Raw genomic sequence first — 24,397 nt, 5'->3', positions numbered from 1 at the left:
ACTCAGCTACTGAAACCTTCTATCACCTGTTTCATGATCTTATTTGCTTATCTTGAATCATTTTTCTTCATGGGTTATAATCTATTTATAATTTTTGAGTATTTATTTACTCCCATGTACTAAATTTGATATTTAACTCAATGTATTTCAAAATTATAAAGTACACATAATTCATATAATTCCTTACTTCAAAGATTGTATCTTTGTATCTTGTAAAGCATGATAACAAACAAAAATGAGTCAGTTTATCCAACCATTAATTTTCTTATTTAAGCATAAAAATTTGTAACATGTCTTGTTATCCACAAGCAATATCAATCTGTATGCCATGTAACTGCACAAGTTCAAAAAACGTCAACCAAACAACAAAATTCCAGACACTTTTCTATAGACACACAAGAGGTGGATGCAGCACTCATGTATAATGCAGTTAGCTGATGATTAATACACCTATGCAAGAACCTGAAGTCAGGCTTTTCTTCCCATTGAGCTATATGTTTATTTTTCTATCAATGTAGAGAAAAAGTCTAGAAAATTWACTGTTTGGGTTTTTTGGAATTATGAAAACGTATGTAAGATTAATTAATTAGTAAACAACAGACACAGAAATTATATTTTTTTCTTGACCTTCAGAGAACCATTCCTTCAAAATAACTGAGGAACATAATAGCACCTCATCAACAATCAAAGTCAGGAATTTTGCTTTATTAACTATRGCACAACAGTTTCTCCCTTCCGCTTCAGAGACTTCCAGAAACTCCAAAATTTACGTTCTAAAATCTGGTATGTTGCATAAGCCTTGTACTAGATTATTCGCTCTTACCCCTCTTTAAGTTACTGAAATATTTTCCATTTTGTTCTGAGTATTTCAAAAGCCTCAAGATCAGCTGCAAAAACCTGGAACTTAATCTAAAAGAAATGCCTGGTAGTCTGTTGAAAACAAAGCAACATAGCTCTTTTAGGGACTAATGCTCAAACAGACATTTAATTTATTCATTTTGGAAGTTAAAATCCATTGACTTTTGCAYTGCAATGATCTATGTATGTATTTAGGTACTGTGCAGGTCCTGATTAATCTGTTCTCTCAAGCCAAGAYATCATGTGATACCTTAGGGATACAGTTAATTTTAGAACCATAGAAAAGAAGCCCTGAGTTGTTAAGGTTGGAAAAAAATATYGAGCCCAACCATTAACTGAATGCTGCCACCTTCATCACTAAATCATGTTCCCAAGCACCACATCTAGATGTTTTGTGAACATTTCCAGGGATGCCGACTCCAACACTTTGCTAAACTGCCTGTTCCATTTCTTGATCATCCTTTGCAAGAAAGAATTTYTTTTCTTAATATCTAACCTAAGTCTCCCCTGGTGCACCCTAAAGTCATTTATCTTGTGATGAGGACAATAATCACTAGCAGATATGATATTGCCTATATCTTTACACCTCTGAATGATGCTATGCAGCACAGGACAAATTTGGGGAAATGTGATGCAGGTTCAGTGAAAACAGTTAATGGAAATGATCACCAAGTGACGATTGACCACTGCAATTTTTGCCAAAACAGAAAAGAAAAATCTTGGTATCAGCTGTCAGTAAGGAAAGGAATGAAAGGGTAAGATCAATGTTGACAGCAAAAATAGACATGGCCAGAGGAAATACACTGTACAAAAGATGCAAGGAGAAAAAAAATCTCACTTGCAAAAGTGGAACTGAATTTTGGAAGCAATGCAATTCCTAGAGAATGCATCAAGTTTCAAAGAAAATTAAGTCACAGACCTGGTATGGAATAGRAGTAGAAATGTTTTCTTGCTTTTCCTTTGTTCAGGTATATCTGTAAATCATATGTATTATCTGTAGGCCTATATATCACACATAGTCTCGAAATAAAGACTGAATGTAACAGCAACTATTTCTGCTTATAACAGTACTCTGTATCAGTGGGACATCAATTTTGTCTGGCTCCATAACAAACACACTCTTCCCTTTGTTCCAACAACCAGCAGGCCTTTCTAGACTACCTGATTATTTAAGATGAGTTAGGAAAACTTTCACAAAAGAGATCAATTGGATAATTAAAAGTGAGATAAAGCTACTATTATTACATGCAATAATAACTGCAACTTAGCAAAAAGACATTTAATTTAACATCTGGAAATTCCAAATGTAGCTGGGTGAGATAATGCAGCACAAATACGTAATACTTTCTCAAATAACCTGACACATATCATAGTTAGGTCTTTCCTGCTACAAAGGTTGTAAAAGCATTCCTAGTTCTTCTCTCTAACAGCTGCATATAAAGATTGCACAGGGAATAATTGCAGTCTTCTTGCTCTTTATGAGAACACATTGATGATATGCACTTGCTTGAGATAGAAGGAAGCCAACAGAATCTGATAGTTCATACTATTGAAATACTGTGAAGTTTGATATTTATTAGAATGAGGCATTAGAAAGCTTATATGTTCCAAGTAAATTTAAAGTCTAAGTAGTCAGGCTGTAGAATCCTGTCTCTAGGAGGCTGTGCAAACTAGACCGTGTATACCCTGAGAGCAAATGACACAAAATCACACWGTGTGAATTCAATTTAGATTAACCAAGCCCAGAACAGGTGTCTTAAGTTAAGATGCTGCACTAGAAATTAATGATATCAGCAAGAGTCAGACTAGCATTGCAAGGTACAATAATTTAAGGCATTACCTATTATGTCGTATTGCTTACATACATTTTATAATTATTTACAAAATATAATGCTATAAATAGAACAGATGGACTTGTGGTTTAAAGTTGCTAAAAAATGATTTTTTTACACATGAAAACAGGAAATAACTAATTTATACATTCAGTAAGCCCCAGCATTATCACACAAATTAAGTGCAATGTCTTGCCCTACATTACAGACACTAATATAATGTTACTGAGCCCAAATCCTCAGATACTTTTGTCTCTTCAAAGACACAATATTATGAAAAAAGGAGACAAATAAAAACAATGACACAAAGATAGAGTAACCTTGTTCTTAGTTTTCAGTGTGAACAYGCACACATGGGAAAGAATTTATTCCCAGCTGCACCTATGATTAGATTCTATGTAAATATCAAATAAGTGATCAATTGACTACTATGTATCAGTGTTTAAACTATCCCATCAAGTCACAGTGGTTTACAGTGGCTGATCATGGTCCCAGATTTTCTTCAAAATACATTCCAGTAATTTCTGTGTCTTGCAAAGTAAGTAATTAACTACAAAATTTATATCAAGCTCCATCTTGGAAAATTCAAGTATTGGCTAAAATGCACATAATTCTAATGTTTTTTGCTTGAAGATGCATAGCTTTTGTATTTGAACTTGAAATACCAGCATTCCTGCAAAGTGGCCATAAAAGAACAGCACTGCAATTTAAAGAAGAAAACCACTCTTTATTTTGTTTTTCTGTAATTCTAATTCAAACAAACAAGCAACACAACAATTATTATCTTACTCAGAAACTAACAGCCTTGGAATTATTCATTTGAGTTTTGGTATGGATTACTTACACAAAAGTTTAGCAGGTAGGCATGCATAGAAGGTTTTTTTTCACTGTCACCTCGGTAATGACAGTGAGGCTTTTATGGTACTTAATTAACTAATGTATTGTTTTATGTGATGGAAATATGATTAACACTAGATGAAAAGAAATATTTCAAGACACAATTATTTATGTACAGAATAGGTAAGGCTCCTGAAAATGCTATGGTATTGCAACATGTTAGTAAACCTCCAAACAAAGTAATTCTTTCATGCCAGAACTATACCATAAAACTCCTTTAAGTTTTTAGGATGATCCCGTGGTCCTTAAGCTAATACTGAGCCTCATAAAAACTAGAGGGAACAGAATCCCTAGTCTAATACYGAGGGAAGGCCTTATCTCAGCCAGRTTCTGGAGGTGATGTGTGCTATGCAAAGGGAAGAAAAGGAAGTGCCATAGACTTGTCACAACAGAACATGGTACAGCCATTAAAATATAATAGAGAAGACTAAATCATCTGTCTCACCCTATTTCATACAACCTCCTTCCCACAAAGACACTTCTCTAACCATTCTCTAAGAATATTGATTCAGGACTTTTTAACAACAAATCAAATCCCAATGAAGCAATAACCTTCTTCCACAAAAAGCCTCTATAGTCTCTGACCTAAGATAGAGATGGAAGAACTGATTAAGACAGGAAGCCATAATGYTCTTTCACCAGTCCCCTTTTATAAAACAAAACTGCTAAGCACAAAGTTCAAAACCCATCCTATGAAAGTCAATTAATGCACCAATAAACAAAGAATGAAAACTCAAAAAAAGCAATTTCCTCTGTAATACTGAATGCTTGACCTGCTTTATGCATAACATTTTCTCCACATAGACAATTTAAAATATATCAGTCAGACAAAAGCTTTACAAAATTTCACTAAAATAGAGTTGCAATATTGTWTATGAAGAAACTATTGTCAGATTCAAAACTGAAATAAGTATGTTACTGACAGGCATTCAATAGCCATAAAAAAGAATGCAGATCTTTAACACTGAGTCCAAGATCATTTTCCACATGGAAATAAAGCAATAAAGGAACACACAATACACAGCTACAGAAATCCCTGCAAACCAGGGAATATAGTAAATGAAAACAAAGATGCAATTCTATAAATTTTACTCTTGTGATCTGTAAGTTAGACAGTTAAGGAAACATTAATTACAGATTTCTAAAATTCTGATGAGGTATGGCAGACTTATAGTCCAAGAAATATGGTATTGCTTCTTTAGGAACTTGTTAAAGAGTGTCTACTAAATCTGCAAGACCTCAGGAGTTGAGGTTGTCAGGCTCTTYGTATAGACTTCTCTGTCTTAGCCTAGAGGTTTGTTCTAGCAGTGGTTGTTGAACAATTAGATAAATATTACTTATTTCCATTTTAGCTTAGGTCTCTATGATTGTGTGGTGTGAAACCTATAATTAAAATGCTGAGGCATTGTTCTGTCTAATAGATGACAATATTAAATGGTTATTCTGTACAGAATAAACAATCAGTGATCCCAGATTAAAACTCTAATAAAGAGAATTATGAGCTAGCATAACAGCATTCAAGAAGTAACCAGCAAAAACACATGAAACAAAGTCACATGTACCATGCAAATGGAAACCAATGAAGAATAAGATATACACTATGCTAGAACACATTAAAAATAGCTGCAAGCATATGCACTGTGGAAAGGCCCTCATCACCCATCATACGTTGCCCCTGCATAACACCTCTGTTAATGGTAAATTGTTGTAACTCTCTAACTCTTTCTCAGACAGGAGCCATTCACCTTAGTATGCATAAGGGTAGCAAAAGAAAAAGGATAATACTGGAGAAAAGGGATAGATACTAGTAACYACTAGGAAGATAACTTTAACTACATCAATAGTAATTAATTTATTTAACATTTAAGATTTCACTTAGGGTAATAGTAAATTCTTGGGTTTGCATACATGGTGTGTTTTGCCAACATACACCCCACAAATAATTGTACAATAAGTTGGTAAAGAATGTGGTTTGGATACAACAGCAACAGCAATCCTTGAACAATCCCAGCAATTAAAACTCTCCTGCCATGTCAGAATTACCTAGGTAAATGGCTACATCTTTTTAAATGTTACAATATTTGTAAGAAGAATGTTCATGTCTAGTAAGCAGGACCAATTGACTTCTTAACATGAGTATAGTAATCACATTATATATATATATATATATATATACTATATATAATATATTACTAAACAGCCAAGTAAGGCTGGCTTATGCCTTGCAAACAACAATGCATTTTTGTTTCAGGATAGAGTGACATGCTTGACAAGCAAAACTGTCGTTAACTAGAGACAAATATAGATAACAATTCAAATATTCTCATATCATACAACATATGTGACAAGTTGTGGGCTATATCCCTTGTGTTATTATATTGCCTCCAATTATAATAAAAYCAAATAACTATTAAATGTAGACAAATCAGGGTATAAAATGTGTGGGAAGAACTGTGTTATGAGAATACAAGTTACAACTTGACAAAGACTGTGAAACCTGACAAACTTCTTCCTTTCACAATGCAAAGAAACAGGTAACTCTTTCCTGATATATACTGTAACTAAATCCTCCGTTGCTACGGTATATTGATTTAAAGCAATGGTAGTTTGCAAGTGCAGTATTTTAAAACAAAGGATAATTCTTTCATAGAATTATAGAATGGTTTGAGTGGAAGAGACCTTAAGAATCATCCAGTCCAATCTCCCCTGCCATCAGCGGGGACACCTTTCACTAGTCCAGGTTACTCGAACACTAAAATCTTGCACACTGCCAGGGGGTGGGGCATCCACAACTTCTCTGGACGGCCTATGCCAGAGCCTCACCACTCTCTGAGCAAAGCATTTCTTCCTAACATCTAATCTAATCTAATCTAATCTAATCTAATCTAATCTAATCTAATCTAATCTAATCTAATCTAATCTAATCTAATCTAATCTAATCTAATCTAATCTAATCTAATCTAATCTAATCTAATCTAATCTAATCTAATCTAATCTAATCTCTGCTCTTTTAGTTTAAAACTGTTTTCCCTTTATCCTATCACTATCTGTCTATATCAGAAGTCACTCTCCCTCTTTGTAAGCCTCCTTTTAAGTACTGGAAGGTCACAATAAGGCTTCTCAGCCTGTCCTCATAAGAGAGGAGGTGCTCCAGCCCTCCAGTCATCTTTGTGGYCCTGCTCTGGACCTGCTCTAACAGGTCCATGTCTTTCAAGTTGCTGAGGACCACAGAACTAGACACAGCACTTCAGGTGGGGTCTCATGAGAGCAGAGTGGAAGGGGATATATTTCATCAGATGCTGTGACAATTTATTCCAGAGATTCCCATACGATGTCACAGCATYAGACATGCTGTGACAATTTAWTCCAGAGATTCCCATACGATTCACCCTAATTACAGGCTGCAGACTTCTTATTCCATTGCTAGAGCAGTACTGTAGCTTAATACATTATTGAAGAATCCTATRTGTGATTTTGGTTTAGTATTAAGATTTTGATTTAGCAGTGTCATAAAATACATGAAAGGTATAATCACAGGAAGACTACCCAAAATCTGGTGTATAAAAGCATAAGGAAAATGTTCTTCACTACACACAGTGTTTAAAAAGCCTGTTTAAAAAGCATGGTTCACATGCTAAGAAGAGCTTTCTTCTTCTATATCCTATTGACTGATTTCGCAGAAACTGACAGAGGGATTCAGATATAGAAACAGAATAAAATAATGGAAACCTGAAGGTTCATACCAAGCAGCCAGTCACATCTGCTTCTGTTTTTCCCTAGGACTGTAATCAGTAGTATAGTACACTTTTTATACACTGCCAAAAGTGCCAACACCTAAGAATTTAAAAGTAATGAATGAAAAGAGAAACTTAAAAAATAGATTATTCTTATTTAAGAACAAGACCTCTTTTGGAGGCTAGCAGTAGACTATCATGGTCACAATTAAGTTATGCTGCTGAATGTGTGAGTTGGCTTTGGCTAGGGTAGAGYTACTTTCTTCACAGTACACAGTATCAAAACTGCTTGTAGCAGTGTAGTCCAAAACACAGCCCTATACTAGCTACTATGAAGAAAATTAAWCTCTCCCACACAAAATCAGTACAAAATGCAGTCTAATGCATATATAAAATGCAGTTTAATCAGTCTAATGCATATATAAAATACATTGTTTAGGATTTCTGAGTGGGGAAAAAAACAGACAAGACAGTATGTGAAAAACTAGTAAGTTGAAATGTGCTAGTAGAAATGACCAAATAATGCTGTCAGTGTTAAACATCTTAAGTCTCTGATCCAAATATTACTCTTTTGAACTGCTTTTGGATTATTGTCAATAAGTAAGTACCGTCAGACAATCAAAACKCTTTCTAAATTGTACTTCTTTGTAAAGCCAGTTAAAATGCAATAATGATAAATGAAAAATGATGTTGAGAAGCTCCTGTACRAGCAAAAAAGTCTACTTTGAACTTTTGAAGTTTGAGCCAATTTCAAAGCTGCTGCTGCTCCAAGGCCGATATTAGACTAAGTAATGTCCAGAGGTCAAATCAAATCTGCTTTTTTTTTTTAAAAAAGCCTTCTTAGCTTGTGTATTGAAGAAACTTGATGATAAAAAAGCATGTTGAGGAAAGCAGGAAATGCTCAGTCATATACAAAAAAAATGTTAAAGAAGCAGCAAAAGGAGTCTGTTAATTTCMTTCCACTGCTTTTTTCATTCCTTTGGAAAAAAAAATACTGATCTCATTTTATGAAACACAGAAATAAAATTACATTACTACTTTTTCTAGATAATAACTACAACTGCTGCACCTATGTATCACCTGCCATGAGGACTGTAGCCAGGAAGACAGAAGGTCCAGGCTTTTGTCCCGAGGACAGAAGTGACACAATCTGCCTTTCAGAAACAACTTATCCATGAACTAGGAGATACTTTTTCAAATAACTCTAGACCATACAGAGTAAACAATTACAAGAATTAGACTTACACCAAACCTCTGCCTTAACAAAACCAAACATCCAAAAATCTATTTTGACACTACAAGAACTATGATTGAATAATTTTTCTTTCCAATTTAATATACAATATTTGTGTGTATATATATATATATATATATATATATATATATATATAATCTAACTGTAAATACATAATGTCACATTTTAATAAACATTAAAATTCTGATCATTTGCCAACTTACATAGCTCCATTAGTGTAGACTGTGTCACTTCCCTCCACATACTGAACCTGGGCTGGGTAGACATGCTGTACTTGTTGCACAGTCTGCACTTGCTGTACCTGAAAACAAGAAAATCAGAAGTTTGAGATACCATAAAGAAGTACCAATGCTCCAGTGCACCTAGTGGCTTCTAAACAATATGGGAGCACTCTGTTCTCAAAATTACTAAAGGTACATCACAGCACTAGCAAAGAAAATTACTACACAATATTTGTGCAGGAACTTTGGTGAACAGAGCCCTAACACTGAAGATGCACATTCATGGAGTATCGGTATCTTCAGTGCCAAAGGCATAACTAGTTGGATATCAACAGAATGTGATGAAATGTAACTATGTTTTGCACCAAGGTGAACAATTCCATTTACTACAGAAGAAAGTATCATTTGGTTACATTCATGSTTTTTCTTATTCCATTGAAGTCCTAAATAGTATAAGCCTAAAAATCATGGCTCAAATATGTTGCAGTAAACTTAGAAATAAAGGTTCACATTAAGATGCTTTAGTTCTTGTTTAACTGGAGTCAATACAAGATTTTTTTTGCAATAGTGYTTTGACCCAGTGTACTATAATGGGCCAAAATCCTTAGTCTGAGCAACCTCTTTCCCAGAATATTATCAGCTATTAAAAACTCCAACAAAACCTGGTTTTACTTCAATGAACTAATCATCAAGAGGCAGTAAGGCATAGATTATCTTCACATATATTGGTGAGGACAATTACTCATCAATTCCTTTGATTCATATACTACTGTAGGAGTGTTTCAGGTTATGCAAATTTTTTCTGCAGCCTTAAATATTTTGTCTTCTGCCACAGTAAAGATGAAGAATTCCATCTTTTACACCTTCCATCTTTCAGAGAAGTTATATTTTAGTCCACGAGCAGTTTAGAATCTAAAATATGCAAAAGGACTTACAGACTTCACAGAATGACACAATTGTACCCAAGGAATTTAATCAAGAAAGTAACAATGCACTTATTTAATATTAAGTGACAATATTTTCCCTCATATTTATTATGATAACGCTGCTTCAACGTAATCCAGTTGGTTATAAGGACTGCAAACACCATATACCCAGATCAGTCTGGGTTTCATGCATTTGATGAACCATCTCCAAGGGCTCTTTGAAAATATACTAATTTAATACTTTCACCTCTGTTGTGCTTTAAAAAGTCCTGTAGATAAACATATTTTTCCTAGTGTTTTATAATATTGACTATGATTGTGAAACAAAAATCTAGATTCTCACAGAAACCTTCCTTTAGGTTTACATTAAAACCTGAAGWCTGAAAGAGACAAAACAGTGAAAGTTTAGAATACAGCTGTACTATAATGATGAAAAATCTGTCCATTAGCAGCAATGAGACATAAAATGATGGCCAAGGTATCTATTAAAATCCAAAGTTTTCTGATTTCCCACATGAATGATTATGCAAATTGAGAAATACACCTGAAATACAATCTCCCAGCTTCAAAAAATATACTTTGAAGATGTTTGCTTAATTATTAAGATAAGATTAACTGTGCACATTTCTTCACCTAACAACAGTTATTTAACAGAAAGATCCAATTTATAAAGTCAATACAAAAACTCTGATCAAAATWATGCACATTACTAAAACCTTGGAAAATTCTTTGAATTAGAAAAACATAAATAGTTGTATTGTGCAAACATCTTCCAAAATCAAATTATTTCTATTTCCATCACCTTTAGTTCTTAACTTAAATTAATTSAAACCATAATTTCATGGAGTGGGCTTGATCCAAATCCACTGTAAGAAAGAAATACCTGTAAGATTGTTACTAATTTGCACCTCTCAAYATTCATATCTGCCAAATTGTGATAAAATGACCCACTCATCCAATAATTGGCCAAAATATGTATGTGCTTTACTCTGAAACATATACGCAACTTACTGTGATATTTTTAAAGTTTATTTCTAGTGTATTTCTTCCTTTTAGATGGCTCAATTCTATGACCTTCAATCAATGGGAGAAGGGGAGTCATTGTTAATCAGTCTATTACAGAATACCAGACTGATCCACTTGACCTATACTGGGAGAAAACATCTTGAAAACAGCCTTTGTTCTTAAAACTAGTAGCTTGCCACCTAACATGTARTATATATGCCCCATTTTCTCTCTCACTAGCACAGTTTGGGAAACTGGAAAATTATGCTTTTGTCAATATGAATTCCATATTCTCATGCCCCCAAAATGCAYTTCGTTCCCCATTCACACACACTAAATACAGTTTAGTCCCCATTAAAAATAACGCATACTATTTTTCTGTTAATAAAGGAGACATCATTTTCTCCCTATAACCTGTGCATACTGATAAAATGGAACTCTGTGTACAAATACAGCATTAAAACAGAGAGGCAATATTCCCCCTATATACAATATCTTATATTCTCCCATTATTCTTGGATACAAGACGCTACCATTTCAAAACCATCAGATTTAGCACAGTGCAAAACTTTYCCCACAAAACCGAGATGACAGTGCAGGGATGGAGTGTTTACAGTGCATCAACATTTACTGTCTATTGGATAGGAAACTAAAAAATGTGTTTATCTTCTAATCCAGAGGAAGAATAACAAAAATTTAATTTACCATGAAACAAAATACCAAAATCTGATCAAATTAAAATTTTCAATGCTTAATTTCAATTTCCYAGCAATTTTTATTGTTCTTTACTAGCCTAATGTAGTACTACTAGAAACTTCAGGATTGTTTATGCATAGAACGTAACTTACTTTTTTAAACCAACATTTAAGAATGGATATGCTACAATGCTATTAAAACATTTTACCTACTTTTCAAAATCAAAAGGTTTTGCCTTTAACACTGAAGTTCAGTACAAAGAMGGTCACTGAATTAATTTAATTTTCCCCAATAGAGTAGTTTTAAAAGTTCACAACAAGACTTACTTTGCATYAGCTTCTCTAAAACTCAGTACTGCTACAGTTAAATTTATTATCCTGCCAAAGGAAGTCATAGTCAGTACATGGTATTGCAATGTCCTAACAAACTTAGTGTGGGAGGGTCAGAGACAAATATTTTTCCTTTCAAGCTATGACAAATAAAATGAGTAAGGAGCCTCAGACRTGGCCTTGTATATGGAAATTCTGCCATGCTGAAAATATTTGTTATATGGTAGTTCCAATATTAATTTTATTTCCTATTTTACTTAATTTTTAATGCTTCAATAAGAATTTAATCTAGTGCCCCTAAWTTTTTTTTTTTTCATCTTCAACAGCAGGAAGAAATGAAATGCATATATTTACTCTCTATGAACAAAAAAATATTTGAGAGAAGCTGTTTAARAGGAAACAAAACACCACGAAAAATTGTGGAAAATGTGAATTTTTTTTTTCTTCAGTTTTATTTATCCTTCACTTCAGTTTTACTTATCCTTATTCTTTCACCTTTTATTAAGCTGTAAAAGAAGTGGTATCAGCTAAGTTCTGTAACTTTTAGAGGCAGAGCAGAAATTATTGACTACTCTCATGTTTTCCAGAGATCTAAACCTAAATGGCCTTCTAGTATTAAAAAATACTACAATAATTAATTTAACTGGGCTGAAAATAGAAAACACAACAAGATATTAAAGAGCAACAATATGCAGGTTCCAAAATTGTATGTTCTAGAGTGGACTGGTGAACTAATTAGTCATGGTAATTTTCATTACTGTCTGGAAAATAGAAAATTAACTGAATTGTATAGGAAGTTTTGACTTAAGTAAGGTCATTCAGTAGATCTTTCATTCCTCTTTCTTCAGTGACTCTAATCAGAAATAAAAAACTGGAATAGGATTAGAAGCAAGCAGCTGAAACATTCCAGGACAACAAGATGTGAATGAAAAYGTGTTTCAATATACATGTGTAATTATATTTACTAGCTGAAGAAGAAGAAAAAGAGGCAAAAATTAATTATATTCATAATTATACTACCTCAGAGGAATCAATGAGGGACTAAGTATTATTTTTTCTAGGAAAGTTTGTCAACAAAAATTAAGTGTATAAAAGCATACTGAAATGCTGAGATTACACTGAAGCAAAAAACAAAATGTAAGAGTGAAATTTGATTTCCGGTGAAAAGTGCTTGTGTTTAAAGTACTACTAARCAAAGACTAGAACAACGGAGCAATATATATGTATACGGATTTTAAAATTCCATTTTAAAAAGAACCTGTAATTATCCACCGTGTCTTTGCAAACAGCTTGGATGTGCAACATTTTCTGTCCTTGGAGATAAAAATAATTTTTTCCTTCATTAGTATGGATTACTTTTGGTAAGTAACTTATAAATAKCACATGCTGTAATATTCTAAGTACATTCATATTTATATAATGGCTAATGTCAGCTCATGATTATGTGCTTCGTATGCTAARCATGATTTTGCATTAAGAGCAATTTTGATTAGCAGAAGTCTGCATCTTTAGTTAATGAATGATAGAGTGCTTTGTGAATGCAACAGCCACCAAGCACAGTGACTGTGAAGAATTGCTTTGCCCAACTTTTGATACATGGATATATTTTTATAAAATAGCTCATTTTTAGTTTTATTTCTTCAATTCTTCCATATTACATGGTATAAGCTACAAAGTGAGTTTATTCTGAATCCTTAGCAGCTTACTGCACTGTGCTGAAGACTTCCTGTAGAAAAAGCAATGATGTATTAATAAAAAATTCCTGTATTTAAGGAAACAAAAGACTAAGAGAATTCSTCAGGCTATTTAAATGGAATTTAATTACACTCCCACATTTTTGGTCTTACTGTTGTTTTATGCTTATTATTCCCCTTTATCCCATCTCAACAGTGACTTCTGCTGTGCTACATGCACTTCTGCTGTGCTACATACACTTCTGCTGTGCTGCATGTGCACCAGCTGCCACTAGTGCCAMTTTTATAAGAGAAAAAATCTAGGTTTTCATAAATGGTACCTTTATTGTTCCTATTCTTGAAGCACTACAGTAGACTTCTATGAGCTCCATATTAATAGCAGCTATGTGGAAATTAGGGATTTTTTGTTAGCTGAAAATGTAAAAAGTTACTTCTGTGTTGTTTGTTCAAAAGATAGAATGCCTCAGTAGTAACACAGTTGAAGAGTAAAGGCTTTTAGTCTACCCTTCCACTTACTAAGCTTGCTCTTCTTCAGGGCAAGAAGATATAATTTTGAAAAATATATTTTGWGTGCGTAAAGGAAACATGATGCCATGAAATCAACCCAAATTTAATGGATTCAAGAAATGTCATTTAAGTATGGTGTATATACAGGATTAGAAACATGGGAAACAGAGACATCAATAGAAAATGAAATGCTATACATGGCTTTAACATTAATTAAAACCAAATTAATCTAAAATTGCATTATTCACTAGAAAATACTACTAAATWACTGCAAATGATAGTATGGAAGTTTCAGCTTACATCGAATAGTTCTATATACACTCATGTTGCAGTATCCTTGAATTCAATGAAATCCCAGAATTGTCTCATTGTTTTTAGCACTGTATATTCATAAGATAATATGATCAAAATGTGACTATTCACACAATTTGGATACAGCTGAAATTATTAAGCATGTCCCTTATAAACAAAARAAAATCCAAAACAATCCAACAAACCATATCTTATACACTGTGTGCCTGAAACCTTCTTCCCARCTTTTAATATTGGYAACTTTAAAGGTACAGAAATAGTAAGTCTTCTCTCTGCCATCAAAAGAATGACTTTATTAAAATATCCACTTCAGTRGCTCTTTCTCCTAATTTTCTTTAAACAAATTGGCCCATTCCTATCACACATACATGGAGACAATACTAACTTTACACCAGTGCAATCCATACACAGATAATTCCTCAGGACAGATCACACCTGCAATTTTTCCTCAACACAGTGATCGTTTTAAAAAAAATCGTTTTAAAAAAAAATTTAACCCTGCAGTTCCTACTATCAGACCTACATTCTTCATCACATTTCCTGCTGGCATACCATGTTCACATCTTCACTCTCCCTCTTCTCCTAACTAGTTCCATTACCAATAATCTCTCTCTACACATGTCCCATACATAAGTGTTTCAATCACTGCAATACTGTCTGCACTGGATTTCCCRCCATTATTGTTGGATCTTTAATCCCTCATTCTTTAGATTTCCTTTCTGAAGCATTATGCTGATTATACAAGAGTTAAGAGTCAGTCAGAAAAGCATCATTTACTACCTCCACAGGGAAAAATAATCCAATATAATGATGGTGTATTCAGTGCAAGCTGATACTAAGCAATACTAACCGAGAAGTAAAGGTGATCAGGAACAGTTTTACACATTTAGGTAGTATAACAAAAAAATGTGCTGTTCTATGAAAGTATAATCCACAAAGAAAAAAACCAATCTGGTCCTTGGCTTTTATGTTTTGAAACAAGTTATTAAAGAACAACTAACACATCTTCAGAAAAAAAAACACTGACAGTTGGTGACAAAGATTAATGCATTATTTATGTGGGAAAATATATTAAGGAAACTTCCCAGTCTGACCATYCAGGAGACTTCTAGTAGTCACAYTCCCAATGCACAGACTTCAACTGCTGGGCCTGAGGCCCCTTCACAGCAGGCAGCTCCAGACAACAAACAAGGAGCCAATTCTATCCTAGAAGTTTTCAAAAAAGATTTCAACTTGGCACAAAGTTTACAAGCACCAAAGTCTTGCTAATTCTTACTTTTGCTGTACGAATAAAACACAAATGCACAGAACCTGTCTTTACAGTTCAATCAATACAATTACTAGAACTGCTATAAAGTATCCTACATGGCACGAACTGGTTGCCAGTSTTCAGTTCCTCACACTGACCAGTACTTCACAAATTCAGTATGTAATATTAGACCGCTGTATGCATATCTAATATGCTGAAGAGAAGCAACCATGTAGCACTGCCCAATTGCCATCTTGTATCTGAAAATGTGAAGTAAGGGAATAGCAAAGAACAAGTCATGTAAACTGCATCTATTTAACATCTGTCATCATGAAAGAAGAAAAAACCTGAACTATCCTGACTGTATTTCACACAGGAAAAGAGTCTTGCACTCACAAATCTTACAAAGGAGTGACGGACAAAATCTTCTACAAAGGTTAGCTAAATTCAAGCATCGTACTAGAGTAACGGAACTACAAGGCATTAGAAACTGAGTCTACACATCAGGAAAAACATGTAAGTGAAATGTATGAGATGGTGAAACACATACAAAAAAATGGAATTTTRGAACTCAACAAATGCTGAAGAGTTTAATTTAGAAAGAAGTGCTCCACTGGCACAGAAACAAATGGCACTAATAAATAAAATATGTCTAGTTCTCATATTACTGATTCAGAAAATGTGAAGTCAGTTTTTGATGAAAAACAACATCAGAGGTCATACAGAATACCCATCACATGGACAGTAATTTCTGYGTTTTCTGGAAAAGTCCTGGACAGCCATCATGGCTTCCACATTGAGTTTCCATTTTCCACTTCTGCACTTTTCCCTTTTAGCTCCCCCCTTTATTCTGTCATCATTTCTTCTAAAGCTTATAGGTGCTGCATAGAGCTAACCACCTCATGTAACAGAACAGTGCACTATGCTGGCTGCTACACAAGTCATCTTCCTTCCTTGACTAGTTTACTTTATGAATTATTGATTATTATACCAGAAAAACTTTCATGATAYTGTGCATAATATCTGCTGGGAGTCAAGCCTAGAGGTGCAAAGGACAGTGCTTTTCATGTTACATTTGTACTGGACTTGGACATCCAAATGGATGGAGAAATGATGTAGCCATAATTTCAGAAATATATGCATTATTTAAAGAAAAATATATAAATATTCAGTAACATAAAGCAAACTTCTGTGAACTACTGCATGAATTACATAATAAATTACAGTTAGAATCATGTGTGAGTACTAACAGAGCTTGTCAGATGCTCTGGTTAAAGAACAGATCCTGAAAATAGCTTGCTTTTCACTGGTTATTTTAATTCCAGCAAACTGAGCAGAAGTTCCTTTAGCAGTCTTGTACAAAACCAAGTTCCTCATTATATTGCAACAAACCATCAGTTTGAATTTTTTTTAACCTTCTCAAAATTAACAGCCACGTACCTGTTGCTGAACTGGTACTTGCTGTACTACCTGTGTGGGCACTGCTGCCTGGCCAGCCACAGATGTCTGTAAAGTCACAGTCGAACCTGTATCCGCCCCAGTCTCTGATGTCTGCATTGTGATCTCTGAACAAAATTAAGACATAAAATCAAAAGGTTAGTGCATAAACTTTTTTTTTTTTGTCACTTATATTATCACTCTAATTTGTCCCTTATCTCCATGAATACTTCAAAATTAGCTAATACTATCTTGGTATGAGCCCAGAGATTTTCCACCTACTAGCATATGAGTTTGTATAAATGGGGGTTTTTGATATKACTTTTACCTTACTTATATTCAAAATATCTTTTGTTTACATATAAAGAGATATGTGTCACTTATCTGAGCTTTAATTAATAAATAAATTTTTAATAAATAAAATTTTAAGTTTTTTTTTAATTTAAGTATTTTTAATAAATAAATTTTTAATTCACTTTAGGAATACTCAGAAAAATCAGCAGCAGATCTTCTCTTAGCTTGTAAATAACTGGTCAACATTCAAAACCATTTTTTCTCTGGCTTACTGAATTACACTAAAATCTCTATACACTCAAATTCAAAGTTAAACCTGAAGCAGGACAGAGAATGAAGGGCTCTACTCTGGAAAGCAAACTCTGAAAAGTATCTAATGAGTCATAGTGAAAAAACAATTCAAATAACCTTCTTAAGTAGAAAGTATTAAAGCAATCACTGTATTTAAAATTTAAGAAACTTTTTGACACTAAAACCATGGTAGACAATTGCCTATGATCATGGCCCAGTCATTTCAAGGGAATGACAAAATCTGGGTAGAATAAGGAAATGGTTAAAGAATCAAGGAAAATGCCTGACAAAGAAAACTTATCAGAAAGACAACCAAGAATGATATGCCTTCATAGCAAACATACTGTGAGCTGTAGATTCCTCAATTTTGTGCAGCAGAAACGACAATGCAATTGACTGGTGACAAACCAAAATTAATTCAAAATCGTGAATCAGACTTTTATTCCCCATTATTCTTAAATTTATTTTAACCAGTGAAAATAATAAACAGGTGAGGTAGGTTCTTGCTCACTTGGTACCTTCAGAATAGAAGACTGTATGTGTCTGTGAAGAATCACAGTGAACTAACASAAATTACTCGTCTGTAAACCAAATTTTCTGTCATAAATTTTACTGCCGAGTCTCTCTTAATCCACATTAACTACAGAATACTTTGACTATCTGAGAACTGTCACTAAGGATGAGTAGCTTTAGCATGCACAGTAAAAGAGATTCATATATTTAAAAAAAAAAAAACCTATTGTTATTTAGAATGACTTACTCAAGTAAATTTTTTTTTTAATTTAAYTCATTAGACCCAGATGGCTGATAGGGAAAAAAACTGGACTTTAATCCCTACCACAGACACCAAATAACAAGCTCCCTTAAAAACCCTACAATATTTTTGAGACAATAAAAATTTCAGGGACATACCACAAGATAGCAGGAGGAATTATGAAAATAATTTTTCTCTTTGCTTGACAACAGAACCAGCTGTCAACAGCAAAGCTGCATTTCAAGGTTGGGTTTCACAGCAGTTTAAACTGATTTAAGGCTGGGTTTCTGTAGTTCCTCTCTCCAACTATCRCTAGTTCTCTTTGCATTCAAATGCAGCCACTGCAAAGCAGGAAACAAGTGTATAAACACGGTATGAGGTCAGACGATAGGGCCAGGACTTTGCCAATTGGGACCAATCTTGGTCTGACAAAATTAAGGATAAAAAAGAAAAAAAAAGAAAGAACTTCAGATTATATTTATATGTTAAAATCCTAAAGTTAAAATGTATGCCCACGCAGTATACATGGAAAAGCTGGAAGCTGCCATGCTGTTTGAAAGCTATGACCTAGCTGCCATTACTGAAAGCTGGTGAGATGAACGCCATGACTGAAGTGCTGACATCAATGGCTACAGGCTGTTCAGAAAGGACAGGTGAGGGAAGACAGATGGGTGTATTGTGTTTGTCTGGAAAGGTTTGGGTAGCAAGTGAAGGGTTTCTCTGAGATGCTGCCAGAAGCTTCCCCTATATCCGATGAAGAGAGTGCCAGCTGGATTCAAGTTGGAACTACTGCTCACCAAAGCTGAGCCTATCAGTGACAGTGGTAGTGCCTCTGGGATAACGTATCTGAGAAGGCGAAAAAATAAGTTATTGGGCAGAAACAAACTGCAATCACAGAAGAAAGAGTGAGAATATGTGAGAGAAACAGCCCTGCAGACATGTCAGTGGAAGAGGGGAGAAGGTGCTGAGCCGACATTCCTCTGCAGCCAATGTCAAAAACAGTGGTGAGGCAGAACATCCCCTTGCAGCCCATAGAAGTCCACAAGGGTACAGAAACCCACCTGCTGACTGTGCAGGACCTCTTAGCAGAGCAAGTGGATTCCTGAGAGAGGTTGTGACTTCATGGGAAGCCCACGCTGGGGCAGGCTGTTGGCAGGACCTGCTGGACCCATAGAGAGGGGTGCCCTTGCTGGAGCGCGACTTGTGACCCTGCGGGAAAGCCATGCTGGAGCAGCCTGTTCCTGAAGAACTGCACCCCATGCAAGGGACCCATGCTGGAGCAGTTTGTGAAGAACTGTAGCTCAAGCAAATGACTCATGGAGAAATGCATGGAAGACTTTCTCCTGCAGGAGGGACCCCACATGGGAGGAGGGGAAGAGTATAAGGAATTCATCCTCTGAGAAGGAAAGTGAGGAGGTAGAGAATCAGGAATAACGTTAAGCCTGGGAGGAAGTGGAGGGTGAAGAGAAGGTGTTTCGAAGAGCCAGGTTAATTTCTTACTATCCTACCCTGATCTGATTGGCAATAAATTAAAATAATTTTACTCAGGTTGAGTCTGTTTTGCTTGTCATGGTAATTGCTGAGGTTGAGTCTGTTTTGCTTGTCATGGTAATTGCTGAGTGATCTCTCCCCGTTACCTGCATCAATGATCTTTTGGTTACATTTTCTCTCTCTCGTCCAGCTGAGGACAGGAGTGACAGGACAGGGCACCTGGCATTCAACCAGGACAGCTTCCATTGTTCTGGTTTAAGTCTCTATTGTAAATGCAGAATTTTATTATAGTTCAGTACACTGTACTTTTTCCTTCTAGGTACCATACAATGTTTGACAGTCAACCTCAAGCGTCTTCTTATTTACTGAAAGTTTTTCTAGCATCATGTCAGTGATGCAGCCAGTGTAATTGTTTTACATTGCATCAACATTGAGAACACAATGACTGGGKTAGATTTAACCCTCTTCATAGGGGCTGGCATGGGGCTGCGTTTTGCATTTGTGCTGAAAACCGGGCTGATAACACAGAACTGTTTCTTGTTATTGCTTGCACAGAGCCAAGGCCTTTTCTGCTTTTGGTATTGCCACGCTGGGGAGGAGACTGGGGGTGCTTGGGAGGCTGGGAGGAGACACAGCAGGGACAGGTGACCCAAACTGACCAAAGAGATATTTCAGACCATGTGGCATCAGTGAGAAGGAGATGAAGTGGGGGGAGGTGCAGGGGATGGTGGAGTGATGGTGTTCGTCTTCCCAAGTCATCACGACGTGTGATGGGGCCCTGCTCTCCAGGAGATGGCTGAACACCTGCCTGCCCATAGGAAGAAGTGAATTAATTCCTTGTTTTGCTTGGCTTGTGTGCATGGCTTTTGCTTTCCCTATTAAATTGTCTTTATCTCAACCTATGAGTTCTCCAGCTTTTACCCTTCTGACTCTCTCCTAGATCACGCTGGTGGGGGAGTGAGTGAGCGGCATCAGGGGCTTGGCTGCTGGCGGGTGTTAAAACCAGGACAATAATCTAAACGAAGACTCTCCTTTTTTTTTCACTGACGCTCCATGTAAGTTAAAGAAGTGAGTATTACAGCAGAAAAGACGTCATCCTTGCCTAATTGGACCATCAGGTGTATGACAAACAACAGATGAATGTTTGACAAAGTCCTTTTTATTCTGCCTAATTAAGCAGTTGGACACACCCGCCTGTTAATGGTATTGCTTTGTATAGCCACTGCTTGTTGATGTGAATGTAAGCTAAACAGGCCACATTCTGAAAGAAGACTAATTAACCCTTCCAAGCAGGAAAAGATACTGTCRGAACCCAGATGCCGAATGCAACAAGATTAGTATTTCTTCAGTATAATGGGCAGAACTTAGGCTACTATGCTSAAAATTACTCCTTTCCTAGATATGCCATGCAATTTCATTTTGTCTATTGTGTTCACTAAAGGTTTTTTAATACACCCAAATTCTCAGTTGGAATCCCTCTGTTTTCTGGACTAGGAATATGAAGACAGAATGGTTTAAGAGTCTAACTTGCAGTATTATCAAATAAGATTGTTAAAATGTGTCAGATTACTGTTTATTTTGTTCCTGGGATACTTCACACTAAACTACTTTACTTTTTTAAGCTACCAGAGTTTGCAAAGTTTTGTTCAGCTACATATGCTTTATTGTCTAGATCAAATAATGTAGCAGGCTTTAATTCAATGCAAAAAATGAAAGCCTGTAATTTACTTTCAAGTGCAGCAGGAAATTTCTTTTTTCTCCTCTAGAAGCCTAAACAAAACATCACAGAAGGTAAACTGAACTAGATCTCATAATCACATGCAGTAATGGCAGGCTTTTAATAGTCAGAATAAAAGGCTAATCTTAAAATCTTATCTACTTATAATGATGAATAGCCAATATACTAATTAAGAATTTGAAGCAACATAATGTGTTTCACAATGAATTAAAACTCAGAACATTAAGTTTCAACAATTAATAGAGAATGCTTGGTTCCTGAACAACAGTATAAATGGAAATAATTTTCAGTAATACACTAGTTTCACATAAGCATTCCTTTACAATTTTTGTATAAACTAAAGTTTTATGAATAATTGTCACATAATTGTGCAGTGTTAGCCACACAGCAGAAGACAGATTACACAAGCTATTAACAGAGGAAAAACAAAATATTACAAATAGTTTCTAGATACTAATGTATTTTCATGTTAGACCCCAGTTTCTTACTAAACACTACTTGATTTTTTTTCTTCTCCCAAGGTTCTGGGGAACACCAGAGCAGGCAGCTGGACTCTGCCTGATATTAGAACTAGTTCCTAAATACTTGCAGTTAGCATGACAAATTTYTTTACTCTTTTTTCAGCTTTTCACAGATTTATGGAGGAATAACAGTTAACTGAATAGGATAATGGAATGAAGTTTAGAAGCTGCCTCTCTGGATTTACGCATATACTTCTCTGTGGTAAAACCTTGTGAATGAGTAACAAAGATAAGGGTGAAATACAGAGAGATACAYACTGGAAAGGATCTGTGCAAGTAGAAACTCCTAGTAACCTCTTCAAAGAAAGTTCATAATATGAAAAGCATTGTCTTGACAATAATTTCATTAAGTAGTTAAGAACAGTACTAGTCAACAGCAGTCATCATAAAATTCCATACTGCCAGCAGATCACAACACATGGGTGTTTAGGCTGAATGACTTCTTCATGACACTCTCACTTTGGTTTACCTACTAACTTTACCTGCAAAACCACCAAAATTGTGTTTACTCTTGGTGGAAAATTATTCAGTATTACACAGCAGCCCTACCCATCAGTACACACCAGCAACAAGCTTATATTCACAAACAGGATAAAACTTCTCAAAGCTTTTTGTTGTGCAAAACTGGCAAAACATCAATCACATTTATGCCATTCTAAAACATTAGTTTGTCCACTAGAGATTCTGTGAGTTGAAAAATCCAAGTGGTCTTCCTTCACCTTGGGTGAAAGGGCGTGAGGAAGAGGGCACTGATACTGCATGTCAGCACTTGGTTGTAGAACACCATTGGCAACAGGGCTGTGGTTTTTATGACCACAAAACCTTCTCTGAGGGTAATAACAACCTAGGAGAGAGGGGATTTACCTCATTAATTGGGGCAGAGATATTTTTGCCAGCAGAATGGCTGACCTGGTAAAAAGGGACTGGAATCAGGAGTGATATTGGGAAGGGGAAGAGTCTCCAGCAGCACTGGGGAGGAGCAGTGGACAGGTTCACCAAGCAAGGGCCTGGGTGATATGAATAATCAACACATAATCAAACCATGAGGCTTAAGCAGGGTCACCTCAACCATGTGCATGTGAGCAAGGAAGCATCTACAAGGTGTCTTTATGAGGAAGCCACACACACCTTCCTTCAGAGATCAGCATGCTGAAGTTCCTGTCTGAAGGAGCTTATGCCAAGGGGTATACAATGGCCTCACAAACAGCATGGTGAATAAACATCAGGAACCCCTGTGCACTTGCAGGACTGTAGTCATGTTGAGATGACAATGATGTGCTGGTATAACAAACATGACTAAACAGCAGCAATGGAGGGATACAAGCTATCTGACTTTACAGTAAGGTTTTTTTTTTCAGAAATAAAAATGTCTTTAGGAAGCAACCTAGGATGAAATTCACAGGAACCTCCCTGTAGGGAAGATATTTTGCAGTGTTTAACCAGAAACAAGTTTTGATAAAGAATCAAATAAATTGCAGAACATTTCTACAAGTTTTGAGTGCTTTCTAAGTTGATATTTATACTGCTAAGTCTAGGATATTATGGCTTTTAAATCACAGTCAAGTATTATCCATCTTTAATAGTGCTCACCTACTTTTCAGATTCTGAGGTATCTGTGTTTATTGTATTAGCATAACTGTCATGTGCTAGAATAAGCATGTTCACAATCACCCAAAAAGATCTCTTTGCAGAATGATAGTTATCAAATGAAATTTCTAGCTTGAGCTAAGGTCTTATTCTAGGGTACTAATGATAATAGCAGAATTAATTATACAGTCCAACATATATAATGTGACTTCTTCACACCTTTCAAAATTATTGACAACAAAATGTATTTTGATTATGTTCTGAGGACAAATATGAAAGCAGGAAAACCACTTGGACAAAACAGCTTCTTTTGTTTCTGCATCATTTATACACTTATGAAAGTACATCTGTAGTTTGCTTCAGAAGTGAGTTAGGGGTGTTTGGGTGTTTTTTTTTCTCCTAGTATGATATTGCGCTGCAGTCCTTTCATCAAAAGACTGAGTGTGCACCTGATAAGAAAGACATATAGGGAGAAAAAGTGATGTCAAAATGGAGATTATATTTATTTGTACCACTCAGTAGACCAAAACATAAAATGAAAAAGTGAAAATACTATAGCTGGAGAAATCTACTTTTTTTAACAGAATGAGCAGTATTATAGGGAATGGCTTATGTTCTCCATAAGCCATTACTTCTGTGTTAAAAATTTCCAGTTTGTGATTCTTTCTGTTGGACTTTCACCAAATGACAGTACAATCCCAGAGATTGGAAGGGACCTTCTCAAGCAGTGCCACCTACAGGCTTCTGCCCAGGACCGCATCCACAAGCC

At 35.4% G+C, this 24,397-nt stretch overlaps 1 protein-coding gene across 2 annotated transcripts in view; it reads right to left on the bottom strand.

The window, feature by feature from the left end:
- The window catches only part of RFX3 (regulatory factor X3), a 110,370-nt gene that overhangs the window by 40,961 nt on the left and 45,012 nt on the right, over positions 1 to 24,397 (bottom strand). For both annotated transcript variants that reach the window (XM_057375852.1, XM_057375853.1), the window contains exons 2-3: positions 16,956 to 17,080; positions 8,780 to 8,877 (exon numbers count right to left, since the gene is read on the bottom strand). In XM_057375852.1, coding sequence (XP_057231835.1) covers positions 8,780 to 8,877; positions 16,956 to 17,072 — 215 coding nt within the window. In that variant the 5' untranslated portion in view covers positions 17,073 to 17,080. The remainder of the gene's footprint in view (positions 1 to 8,779; positions 8,878 to 16,955; positions 17,081 to 24,397) is intronic.

The sequence above is a fragment of the Malurus melanocephalus genome, unplaced genomic scaffold, assembly GCF_030028575.1.
Source record: "Malurus melanocephalus ecotype Western Australia unplaced genomic scaffold, MMel_1.1 scaffold_260, whole genome shotgun sequence".
In the NCBI taxonomy this organism is placed as follows: Eukaryota; Metazoa; Chordata; class Aves; order Passeriformes; family Maluridae; genus Malurus; species Malurus melanocephalus.
Note: the sequence above shows the minus strand (reverse complement) of the source record. Positions and strands in the feature narration are given on the sequence as shown.